Source organism: Lepisosteus platostomus, chromosome 17 (genome assembly GCF_059453375.1).
Source record: "Lepisosteus platostomus isolate fLepPlt1 chromosome 17, fLepPlt1.hap1, whole genome shotgun sequence".
Taxonomy (NCBI): Eukaryota; Metazoa; Chordata; class Actinopteri; order Semionotiformes; family Lepisosteidae; genus Lepisosteus; species Lepisosteus platostomus.
Genome location: NC_142627.1, coordinates 10,516,208 through 10,528,980, shown reverse-complemented (window position 1 = coordinate 10,528,980; position 12,773 = coordinate 10,516,208). Strand labels below are relative to the sequence as shown.

General features: G+C 46.1%; 1 protein-coding gene across 1 annotated transcript in view; it reads right to left on the bottom strand.

Moving 5' to 3' along the window:
- Window positions 1-6,331: 6,331 nt before the first annotated feature.
- The window catches only part of ptk7b (protein tyrosine kinase 7b), an 85,339-nt gene continuing 78,897 nt past the window's right edge, over window positions 6,332-12,773 (bottom strand). Inside the window, exons 14-20 of the mRNA XM_088610670.1 lie at window positions 12,479-12,679; window positions 11,131-11,286; window positions 10,578-10,810; window positions 9,807-9,887; window positions 9,214-9,365; window positions 8,479-8,657; window positions 6,332-7,886 (exon numbers count right to left, since the gene is read on the bottom strand). Of these exons, the coding sequence (XP_088466796.1) occupies window positions 7,726-7,886; window positions 8,479-8,657; window positions 9,214-9,365; window positions 9,807-9,887; window positions 10,578-10,810; window positions 11,131-11,286; window positions 12,479-12,679 (1,163 nt within the window). The 3' untranslated portion in view covers window positions 6,332-7,725. The remainder of the gene's footprint in view (window positions 7,887-8,478; window positions 8,658-9,213; window positions 9,366-9,806; window positions 9,888-10,577; window positions 10,811-11,130; window positions 11,287-12,478; window positions 12,680-12,773) is intronic.

Below are 12,773 nucleotides of genomic sequence, written 5' to 3'. Positions count from 1 at the left end.
AAAGAAATACTTTGTCTGTCCCCAGTAAAAGTGCTGTGATGATTCTGATGAAGGGCTCAGTGCCAGAGGAACGAGAGGAGTCCTGAAAAGGACGAGTGAGGTGCTCCCCAGTCGCTTGGGTGCTGTGAAAAGGGAGGGAGGCCGGTGGCGAGCGCTCAGCTGTCTAAGGTGCCGCCCGGGACGGAGCACAGCTGCCGGCTCCTCTGTGCAGCTCAGAGAGGGCTGGAGGTGCAGGTGAGCCGGGAACCACGTGGCAGTGAGGGTCTCCCTCACAGACCCCCTCCTCCGCTCGCTCCCACTCTTACAGAAAGACACAGCCACCTCCTTACCTCACTTACACACACACACCCAGTGGGCAACACCCCTCCCCATTGTCACCGTGGACAAACAACAGGCCTTTAAAAAAACGATGACAAAGAAACTCTTTACAGAATTGAGCCTTTCCTTGCCCCCCCACCACCTTCAACTCCTTCCCCCTCAGACAGCATTAATCCAGGAGAAGCCGCCCAAGCTAACATCCTCTGCAGCTCTGAACACTACAGTCCAGGTGTGAGCGTCAGTAACAATGCTGGGATCCCAAGACAAAATATCTCCCCTCTGCAATCAGAGGGCTCCTGTCAGCTTAGCGTTTAATTGGCATTGTTATAAAGCCACAATCCTGTTGCGCTCGCCTCAGAGTTGGATATGTATATTACATTTCTGACACCTCCATATTAGTCTTAGGGTGGATGTAGGCATGTGTGTAGGCCGTTACCATGGAAATCGCTGAGGAACAGGGGACCCATTATTTCATTAAACACATGTATCGCTGTGGCACTTCAACAAGAGGAAAGGGCAGCAACATGCGAAGACACGGTACTGATACAAACACAGTGTCCCTGCACAGGAAACGAGCAAATAAAGTCAAATTATGCAACAAATGATTAAGATTGCACTAAATTGAAAGGGGCCGTCTGTGGAGTCCCATGTCCAGCACTGGTTGGAGAGGCAGGTGGCAGCAGACAGGCCCAGCTAACCTGACCGTCCTGAGCCCCCCGCGAGAGCCAGGACAAAAATGCCCCCCAGAAGGTGCCACAATCGAACCCGACATCCTGGCACACAGTTTGAAAAGTATCAAGTACAACTACCTTTTCTGGTAGGGTTTTAAAGCACATTAATCAATCACCTGGATCACAGTAACATCACAACTAACACTAAAGGTGCCCAGGAAAGCTAGCGTAGGGGTCTAGAACACTTGCCCCCATTACCCCCATAACGGAAAACATAACATCCCAGTTCAACAAATACTAATTATTAATCCACTGAACGTTGCAATGTTCAGTAACAATTGAGGTATTGTCATTAATGTACTCTTAGCATGGTGATAGCACACAGTTTTTCACTTACAGGTAGTAAATACTGCATTGCACATTACATTCGACACTAACAGCTCCTAATACAAGCTAATATGTCGTTTAATATTCTAGACCCTTTGACTTGCGAGAGTGAGCAAGGGTTCCAACTGTCAGAATGCTGCCTCTGTAGCACTGGGCTTTCACCTTGTAGAAGAGACTAATGGGTCTTTAAAATCCAACATCTTCCGGGTCATGAAGAGTAGCGTCGCAGGCCCTAGCTTTCTTCAATTCAAGTCACACCTTATCCCTGACAACTCGTATTCCACCCAGCATAACACAAATACAGTGTCCTACATCCCTGACGAAATACCACTAGAAGATGATTTGAGTTAAAAAAAAACAGATGTCTGTTCAGTATTGTGCATTAGAAATGAATTAAAAACTTGCAAGACTTTGAATACTGTATACATAAAGAGAACATCCCAAAAACAGCTCATATATTTCTAAATGAACGACGTTCACATTTATATTAACCCGTATCTTAACTTAATCTTGGGCGGAGTGGTGGCTCTGTTGCTAAGGATCTGCGCCTGTGGCTGGAAGGTTCAAATCCCACAGCTGGCAGAGGAATCCTACTCCATTGGGCCCCTGCGCAAGGCCCTTAACCCCCAACTGCTCCAGGGGTGCTTTACAATGGCTGACCCAGTGCTCTGACCCCAGGCTTCTCTCTCCCTGTCTGTGTCTCATGGAGAGCAAGCTGGGGTACGTGAAAAGATGAATTCCTAATGCAAGAAATTGTATAGGGCTAATAAAGTGATGCTATGTTACCAGAACCCCCATTTGGTTTTGATTACCTCAATGAGGCCCTTCCTGCTGCTGTTTAATAGGCTCTCCAGCCTCTCCTGAGGGGTGTCTGACCACTCCTCCTGCAGACACTTTCCAGCTCCTCCAGCAGCTCCCAGCACACATCCCACCAGACGAGAGCCCCACACAAAGACCAGCAGGCACCAGGACAGCCTCGCGTACTCAATTAAGCCATTAACCTCATTATTAACTAAATGAGGCACATGAAGGATCTATCTCAAGGCCTTTAACAGTTGATTAAACAAGACTTTCCTTCATTACAGGTACAGTTACCGACAAATCCCCTCTGAGCCTGGGATAGATGTGTTAGTTAGGCAGCTAATTAAATTATTAGACCAGCTGTGTAACCGAGCAGGTGGGTGGAACAAGCACCAGGAGAAACTAGAGCCTCCTAATTGAGTTTGAGACCCCCTGTACTAGAAACTGTGCTAACCAATCAAGGACACTGATTTTTAGTTTCTCCTAATTTGTTTGAGTGTTGTGTGGGAAAACTTGAGCTTCCAGATTGACCGCACCACTTCTGGGCTACAATATACTGGTAAGATACCGGCCTACTGGTCCCCTTGCCCCTCGGCTCTCAATAAAACACCAGGCCCAGGGGAAGTTACAACCCCAGACAAAACAGATCCCTTTCTTTTCTTCAGAGAAGGGGGAGCACGCGATCTCCACTGGTTTCAGGTGCCCGTGCCCGCGATGCTGCTCCCGAGATCCTTCTCCACCATTCGGTCCACGTTTGACTCGGCAGTCGGACAGTTATCTGGAAAATCCGCGTCTTTTCCTCGCGTGGGCCCGGAGCTCTGGCGCCGGCACCAGGCTCGTGAACTCGCGGGCGAGTGGCGCTGTCCTGAAGGCACCCGTTTGCTTTTTGAAAAGTTGGTCCTGGGTGGGAGTGAGGCTCCCAAGCCACTTGCCTGGCTGCACCTGCAGGTCTCACATCCTCTTCCTCGAGGGGTAGCTACCATGCCATGAGCCTTCAATGCACACCTGTCGATACTGGGGTTTCGAATCCATCTTCCTACATCTGGCTACAGAGCTGCCGAGGCTCGTCTTTCTGCTTCTATTTTCAGCCAGCTCTCCTTCTAGAGAAGAATGTGCTTCTTAATTCGGAGCTGTATTGATTCTGAATTCACCCACCTTTTCCGGTTCCTCCTTGCATTTACACGGCAACTTTGATCTCCAAGGATCTCACAGGGCTTTGCATACAGGAGCCTGAAGCGAGGCAGAGCAGCCCCGCTAGACGGCAGGTTGCCTGGAGAAAGGAGAAATTGCTTCAGCGGGTCAGGTCGAAGCTTTAGATAGCGTAGTCTCCCCATGCCCAGAACTAAATGTAGTAGGTTCACCGGGGTTGAAACCCCTTCTCTTATGAAAAGGGTGATGCAGCTGTTACATGGCCAAGTTTTCAGGACCTCCTACAGCATGGTGTTCCTGGTTACAATAACAGGGCACTGGTCTGCAAATGACTGTCAAGAGGGAAGAGCGCCACCTACAGGATTAACACCTCTTACAGGTGCGACCTAACTGTCATGGGAGATCCCCTGTGCCAGCAGAGACCAGGCTCAGTGGAGTTATAATAATAATTATAATAATAATAAACTTTATTTTATATAGCTCCTTTAAACGTGGCTTCTCAAAGCGCTTTACAGAATGAGAACAAGAATAAATAAGAAGAATAGACAAGATAAAACACAATTCCAGTATATAGAGGAGACCGTGGATGGTGGTACTAAGAGCAGAGGGGTGAAGAATGGAACCAGTTAAGTAAAGGCTTTTCTGAAGAAGAGGGTTTTGAGTCTGGATTTGAAGGAGTTTAGAGGAGGTGACTCTCTGATATCCTTGGGCAGAGAGTTCCAGAGCTTGGGGGCACAACAGGAGAAGGCCCTGTCACCCATACAATGTAGATGGGCTTGAGGGACAGAAAGGAGAGCAGATTTAGAAGAACAAAGGTTGTGAGGTGGGGAGTAGGGCGATAATAGTTCAGACGGGTACTGAGGTGCCAAGCCATGCAGAGCCTTATAGGAGAGCATGAGGATTTTAAAGTCTACACGGAATTTGACCGGAAGCCAGTGCAAGGACTCCAGGATAGGAGTAATGGGAACACTTGCACTAGACCTGGTCAGGATTCTGGCTGCTGAATTTTGGACATACTGCAGTTTGTTCAGAGTAGATTTAGATACCCCAGCGAGTAGAGCATTACAGTAGTCAATTTGAGAGAATACAAATGTGTTGATCAGCTTTTCAGCCACAGTTAATGATAGCATAGGGTGTAGTCTAGCGATATTTCGAAGGTGAAAAAAAGATGTTTTGACAGTATGCTGCACATGTGGGTCGAATGTTAAGCCAGAATCGAATATAACCCAAAGGTTTTTCAATTTTGATTGAAGCTCAAGTACAGAGCCATCTACAGATAGGGAGAAAAGGAGAAAACTTTCTGAGGCCTTGTGTAACTGCTAGATGACCACAAACAGAGGATTACATTTGTACCGTTTAGTTTTAAAATCTACAGACTGAATACGTTTGACTATGATGCATTTTAGGAAGTTGTCATTCTAAAATAAGCCATTGATATATCAAGTAATAAATTATTTTATTTCAGAAATGTCAAACATTAGTTAGAATTTTTGATAGATTAACTTCTAGTCACACTTTATTAAGGGCAGGAACACTTTTGGAAGATATTCTAAAAAAACAGTTGCATTTTCATCTTATTGATATTGTGGAGGTGTTTGGTGAATACTCAAAAACCCAGGACTGACTAATATATACTGAGTGTGTGTCTCTATTGCACTAAAGTTGAATTTTCCCTTTCATTTTTTGAAAGCACAATACAATGGAACCTTATCAAGGGCGGTAAGTGTTCTGTATTGACAAATATGGGGTGTACAGACCGTAAAACTAACAGCTCCCTCTTCCCTCCTGCTTAGTGATATGTGGTCTAATAGAATTGACAATATTGACCCATTCCAATAATTCATGTGCAATGGTTAGCACTGGGGGAAGAGACTTCCACAGGAAGAGGAAGGAGGCAGGCAGGATGAGCATGAGAACAGGTAATGTCCTCTTCTAATCTTCTCTGTAGAGGCTATGGAAAAAGTGTACAGGGTATTCAGGTCTCTTGCAGGCTGACAATAGCTCTTTCTGGTCCAAGACATGGCGATAAACAGAATCCATAGTGCGACCTCTTAAAAGTTAACTCTCTGGTTACACAAAAACCAGAATATTCAGATGTTTCTCCACCTTTCTAACTTTTAGCAGGTTTTTCTGCACAACACTGAATAGCAAAACATAATTGGCAGGAACTATGGCCTTTGCTTACCAGATTCCATTCACTGAGACAAATAAAGGCTGGTATCCACAATGTACATATGGATATGCTTTCTTCCCCAGTTTGTAAATAGAAGTGAACACATTCAGCCATCCAGCAACAGAAGAGGGAATTTTCAAAACTAAAAACATGAAAATAAATCATTTTGGGTTGGTAGCTGAAATCCTTATTCAACACGTCTCCATGCTCAAAAACAAATCCAGGAGGTGTGTAATGGAGTGTAACCTTTAGTTCAGAAAGCCCTGGAGAACCAGTCTTTCAAGCCTACCCTTGATGGAACTGCAACCAGATTCCACAGGCAGCAGCAGTGAGCTGGTAACATGGCCTTTGAAACTACAAAAAAACTGGTTAGGATGGAAGCCCCCTTTTCTGTATATACCTCTCTTTACCATTTGTTTAACAAAGGGCTGCTTCTCAAAGATCCATAATGTGAATTGGCTGGAAGGTTTAGTGTTTTTTGCCAATTCCTGGGATAAATGCTTACTGAGATCTGTCTGCAGGAACAGGATAGATTTTCCTGTTCAACTTCACAACTTCAGATGAAGCTGTAACTAGTTTTGTGATTAATGTACCCTCTTGTACTTAGCTAAGCCTATGTGAAACATTAACGACAAAATGATCCAAGTAGTTTAACTTGAACTGATATTGTTTTGTGGCACTCATGATCTTCCCTTCAATAATGGACGTCATAAACAGATTGGGCTGGTGGTGGAGAGCCATCTAGTGGTTGAAAAAAAGTCTGTCATACCACACATTTCCACCTTTACAAGGAGAAGCAAAAACCCTACCATTCAGCCATAATACACAATGCAACAGTTAAAAAAGTGATTCTTTATTGAGAGCAGCAAGTATAAATCATGGCTACTGGAATCATTTGCACAAGCAGATTAAAGGAGAACTAGGTGTAAGGGCCTAGCATTGAGATAAAATAACTGCTACGTATGTCAATATTTTGCACATTATAACAGAAAACCAAACAAAAACCTTAACATATAAAAAAATCCAAAACGTTACAAAAGGAGACCTTTGCATTTTATAAGATACTGAAAAATCTGCCAAAAATCCTTCATATATCAGGCACTTTTTAAGTCTTATGTAATGACATGTATGAGCTACAGACACATCATCCTCCCTCCACTGTCTTTTAAAAACTGGATAATATCTTAAGATATAGTTTGTACACTGATATGTATTATTAAAATGCCTAATACATACACAACCGTATAAAAAAAATTAAAAAGTACCGCTGTGAAAAAAAAGATAAAAAAAGAACCTTCGGAATAAATAAACAGGTTCCCGCATATCCTTCTAGAATACAAAAGCGAAACACTTTAGTGTGGTTAGCGCACGGTTTCTACACTATGTACAGGATGTGTGTCTGTATAGGCGGGCTGGTCCTCTGGCGAAGACGAGACGAGAGAACGAGGCGGCAAGCTGCAGACAGCCGGGGTGCGGATAAATGGTGAATACAGAGCAGTGTTCGCAAATGAAATGACACTGGAGGAGGCAGGGGGTGGCTGGGGTAGGTTCACATATAACATCCCCTTCAGAAGGAAAGATCCCTATTAGAACACTGCAGGATTATCAACACAAAATACCCCCACCCAACACGCACATCTCTGCCCCCAGCCCTTGCCAGTTCTCCATATTCATCTCTGGTCTGGTTTCCCTTTCTGTCTTCACTTGGAGAAGAAGAGGACCAGACTCCTGTAACAGACAGCAGCCCCATCGCGAGCGTCCTCGCCCTTGCTCTCCTGCACTCGCCTCTCGTCGTGTTGTAAACTACAGAAGTCAGTCCAGACAAGTCTACTCCTGGGTGACGGTACAGCTCCACGCTCTCTCCAAGTGTGGGCGCTGCTCCTTGGCCTGCTTGCGGTGCGAAGCGGAGGTGTGGGGGAGCCCGTGGCGTGGTTTGCAGAGGTAGCTCTCGGAGGCATGTGCATCGAGGGGCAGGAGTCTCTTGTGCTGTGGGAATGGACCCCCGATGCACACGGATTTAAAAAGGCCTTTCAGGCACAGGGCTCAACAGAGTCGCTGAGATTAAGGCAACCGTCCCCCTCCTCTCTTAACTCAATCTAAATATCAAGTCTTTTTTTTTTTTTTTACAAATAAATCTGAAATATCGCGCAGGACTCTGAAGCCCCTGGGGTCTCCAGCCAGGAGTCTGTGTCTTCCGCGCGCCGCGGGGGACAGGGCGGGCCGCTCTCAGACCTTGCTGTCCGCGGGGAGCTCGGCCAGCGCGTTGGAGATCTCGCTGAAGGACGGGCGGTCCTTGAGGCTGGGGGCCCAGCACCGCACCATCAGCTTGTAGGCTTTGGAGGGGCAGCCCTCCGGCGCCGGCAGCTTCATCTTCCCACTCTGCAGACCTGCGAGCGCCAGCGAGAAGCATGAGGAGAGGGAACACAGAGACCTCCGGTATCGACCGGCCACCGCATTCGAAATGGAAATCCATCCATCTACTTTCTGACTTCTTTTCACCCATCTATTATCTTTATCCCTTGATGGGTCGTGGGGGAGCTGGAGACTATCCCAGTAAGAAACAGGCGCAAGACAGGGTACACCCTGGACGGGACGCCAGTCCATCACTGGACAAATGCACATGCACACACTCAAACCAGGACCAATTATCCCAGAACCCAATTAACCTAATAGCATGTCTTTGGACTGGTAGGCATCCAGAGCACACGGAAACCCATGTGAACACAGGGAAGAACATACAAACCCCACGCAGATAGAGCCACAGGAATTGAACCCAGGGCCCCAGTGCTCTGAGGCAGCAATGTTAACCTCTGCACCACCACACTGCCCAAAATGTAGTAATAATAATAATAATAATAATAATAATAATAATATAAAGCCCTCAGTCTTAATTTATATGTCTGATGCCAGTTTGCGATCTAGCAGCACCAGCTGTCTTATAGCCGAGGCCTGGGGGAAAGGGAATGAGCTCACACTCACCTGCCAGCACCTCATCATCACTGAGCTTGCTATAAGGCAGCTCTCCATGTGTGAAAACCTCCCACATCAGCACCCCAAAAGACCACACGTCCGACTTGGTGGAGAAATCGTCTTCAAACACGGACTCTGCTGGCAGCCAGCGCAGCGGGATCCAGGCCTGGCGGAAGTGGTAGTACTCACTGCAGGAGAGAGAGATGTGAGGAAAGACCGCACCACCTGATGACCACCCACTGCACACAGGCAAGTGCCATTAGCTCACATGGCCGCTAGGTGGCAGCAGGTACTAAATTACACAGCTAGAACGCAACAAATCTGCAGCTGAAAGCTCGAATAAATCTTAAATCAATGTTAGACTGGCTAATAGACTTGCTATAGATTTAAATCTTTTCACTAATTCTAAATCACTACACAAACCAAATCATTAAAAAGTCCCAATATTAACTGGGAATTACAGATAAAATTTAATCCCACATGTCTCGTTTAGGCCTCCAAACATTTCAACAAACTAAAACAGGTTAATCAAAAACAGCTACATGTGAAGCAGATGGAAGTAGTGCTCGGTCCGAGACCTACAGGGTACAAGACTGGGAAAGACCTCTCACAGCCCCAGCCCCTCCCACACAGTCCAGCCCCTCCCACTCAGCTGTCTCTATAGCAACTCAGACACCTCCCACACAACCCCAGCCCCTCCCACCCAGCTGTCTCCATGGCGAGGGGGACAGCGGCCGGACATACCTGTTGTAGACATCCTTGCTGAGGCTGAGCGCTGACACTTTGACCTGCCGCTGGGCACTGATGAGGCAGTTGCGGGCTGCCAGGTCTTTGTGGACAAACCGGTGGTTAGACAGGTGCTCCATCCCCAGCGCCACCTGAGCGCAGATTGACACCTTGCAGAACAGGAATGAATGAGAACATCAGCTGTCTTGTGCGTATAGTGTGTGCAAAAGCAGAACCAGGTGCTGGAGGGTTCTGTCAACTCAGCATAAAGACATTGCATTGTAACGAAATATAAAAAAGGTTTAATATCACATTGAAGTTGTGTCCATGTTTTGCTACCAATCCAAAGCATTTAAGATATATTCTGCAAGAATAAGCATGAAATACAGTGTGTTAATGGATGAGGCTGTTTGGAAAACTAGTTCAACTTCTCCCGATTAATTCGTGGCAAAAAAAAAACTTGTTTCTTCCAAAGAAGTATAAACGACAGTCTTATTTGAAGGATTAAAGGTGGTTTAAGAAGTCTCATGAAAACCCTGTGAAACATCTCCCTGCTGTTGGTGAACTCAGCGTCTCAGACGCCCAGCAGACAGCAGACTGACTGTACTCACTTTCTGCTTAGTGCTGATCGGCTGTGGTTTGATTTTCTCATCTTTACTCTTGGAAATCTTCAGAAACTGTTTCAGATCCCCCTGAAACAACAATCCATGGTTATACAGGGCTGTTCAGAGTCTCCCACACACCACTGTAAAAACACAATCAACTTAATTCCAAGCTCTATGTTCTGGGTCATTAATAGATTAATAAACTAAAAGAAAATGAAGCAAGGCTGTAAGTTAAACAGTGCTGGGAGATTGATTTTTCTCTTCAGATGTGGCTGTGAATCAGATTAACCTGGCTCAAAGAGAACAAGCACCTTTCAGATTAAAAGAAAAAAAAAACTGTTTGCTTACACGCAGAAGGGCAGGTTATGAGATGTACAGTAAGGAAATGAAAAAGAAAACCCTCCACAGCCTTCTGAAGGTCCAAGTGGAGCACAAGCACTTATTAAACAACTATATCTTAAAGTAATACATTCTATACTGTATATTTTACAGAATATGATAAATAAATAGTATAGATACATTAGTATGTTCATGTACGTAGGTATGTCAGCATTGTTTAGGCTGCAAGGGAACAGGTAAAGGCTGAAGTTTTGTAACTCTGAAGTCTGAAGAAGGCGGCTCCACAACCGAAACGTCGTTTCTTTTCTTTACCTTTCAGCACGGAATGAGCCTTTACCTGTTTGTTAGCATGTACCTCTGAAGCGTGTGTGAATCCATGGAAGTTGTTCAGTAAGCCACTGGGAAAGGGGCCCAGGCGGAGCAGGAGAGCGGACTTACCAGGTCCACGTATTCCAGGATCATGTAGTGCGGCTCGGCCTCCCGGCACAGCCCCAGCAGGCGCACCACGTTGGCGTGGCTCAGCTTGCCGAACATCTCGAACTCGCGGCGGAAGTCCAGCTGCAGCTGCTCGTCGCGGGTCTGCAGGCTCTTCACCAGGACCACGGTCTCGGCCTCTTCCTCCTCCAGCCCCTTCGCCTTGGCCAGGAACACCTCCCCGAACTCGCCCTTTCCTGACACGCGAACAACACCACAACGCTGGGCGTCAGTCAACTCTGCCACCTCGGAGAGATGGAGAAGTCCAAAGCCAACCTCTGTCAAACCAAAACTCCGCTTGCACGTCTGCCAGGAAGAGCACCGGCTGTCTAGATTGGGCTCCTACATGTAGCTTATTGCAGCTGTGCGTTGTAAGCACTCGTCCTACTTGGAACCACATTTCCATGGCTTGTGAAGGACTCTGCTGCTTCTTTTATTTTGAAAGGTTCAAGGTAGAGCAGCAGGGTCAATAAGTGCTCTGGGGAATGTATCGGCAGCGCCAGGAGCGCTGGGTTACCCAGGGTGGTGATGGGCTGCAGGTTGCCGCGGGGGAAGTGCAGCTTGTCGCTGGAGCTGTGCCTCTTGCTGGCCGAGGAGGTGGTGCCCACGTTCGTCAGCGCGACCTCCTCCTGGATCTCTGCGGTCGTCTGTCCGTTCTGTTGCACAGCGCCGCCTACAGCAAGGAACATTATTTCTGACGTAAATAGCTCATCAACTTCCTTTTTAAACAATTCCAGAAAAAAACAGCATGGGGAGAGTAAACTAAAAACAGTACTTTCAGGAAAAAACTTCCTTCTGTAATCGGAAGAGATGCAGAGTGAAACAAATATATGAGCAACTATCTGTGGATTCAGCTGGGTACTTAGACACAAGAATATCAGGGTTTATGGGGTTGTTAATTACCAATTAATATCAAAAATATTAATAGAGATGCTATAACCAGAACAAAATTATTGGGTCACAGTATTCTCAATCTTCACAGCAACAAAGATCACCTTTTGGCAGATCTTTGATTGTTCACACACTTCCCATTTGAAATACATAGCTTCGATCTTTCGAAATTAGCACAGTTAATGCAGAAACAAATACCTACTATATGTGGATAATTTGCATGTAAAAAAAGCATCTGTAAAATGGTATACTCTCCAGTGGCATGTCAGTACAAGGCCCTACACAGCCATGGACGTGGTCAGCCTTACAGTGGTTACATGTTAGACCTCTTTTCCACACCAGATCGGGGTTAAAACGTTTAAAAACACAATTATGCCTCTTTGCTTCTTGCAATACCACAGAAAGCCCTCCCACTAATGAGGTACAGTAGCACTCCTTTTTTAAGTCAGGGGTCAAGAAATGGGAGTTTGTGTGGTTTTGTAATGCTGGATGTACAATGCCAACAATCCAATCTAATAGCTGTATGTAACTAGAAACAACTACTTCAACAGTTTAAAATTTAGCCTTCAACTAGCGCTAAATTCTTTTTCTAGGTGTTAACCTAGAAATAAAAATGAGAATTCAAGGATGCTGTAGGCTGTAAAGTTTAATACTAGTTTTTTTAACCCTGACAGTTTGTTTTTACTTTGAAAAAACAATGCATTTCAATCAAGAGCTTTAGAAAATCCGTATGTTCTTGTTTCAAGTTAAACGCAATGTAAAACCAATGCTTTTACCGGTTGTTTCGCAAATAGTAGCCACAGTATTCCTCTGTCACTGTGTTAATATTAATAGAATCCTGCCCTGGTCTTCCCTCGGATCTTCCGGGACATGAAACATTTCCAGCACTTTCCGGGAGTTATTCCCGGCTTGGGGACGAGCATTGCAGCTTCTCTCCGGGACCGGGATGAGCGGCGCCCCACTCAGACTCTCACCGTTCAGACACTCCATCTCGGGCTCCTCTCCCTCGGCGCTCTTCTGCAGCCGCTTGGCGTTGCGGCGCTTCTTACAGTAGAACATCAGGCCCAGGACGATGATGATGTAGGCCACTGCCGCCCCCACAGACAGCCCGATGGTCTGGATCATCTTGTAGGGGGCCTTCTCATCCTCCTCCCCCACCTTCGTCATGGGCTTTTCTGCAAAAGATTGAATTTCTTCAGAGCCTAATCACTGCCTCACCTCCGTCTTTACTCTGTCATTCAGAGAAAAAAAGCAAACTTTATCCTTGCT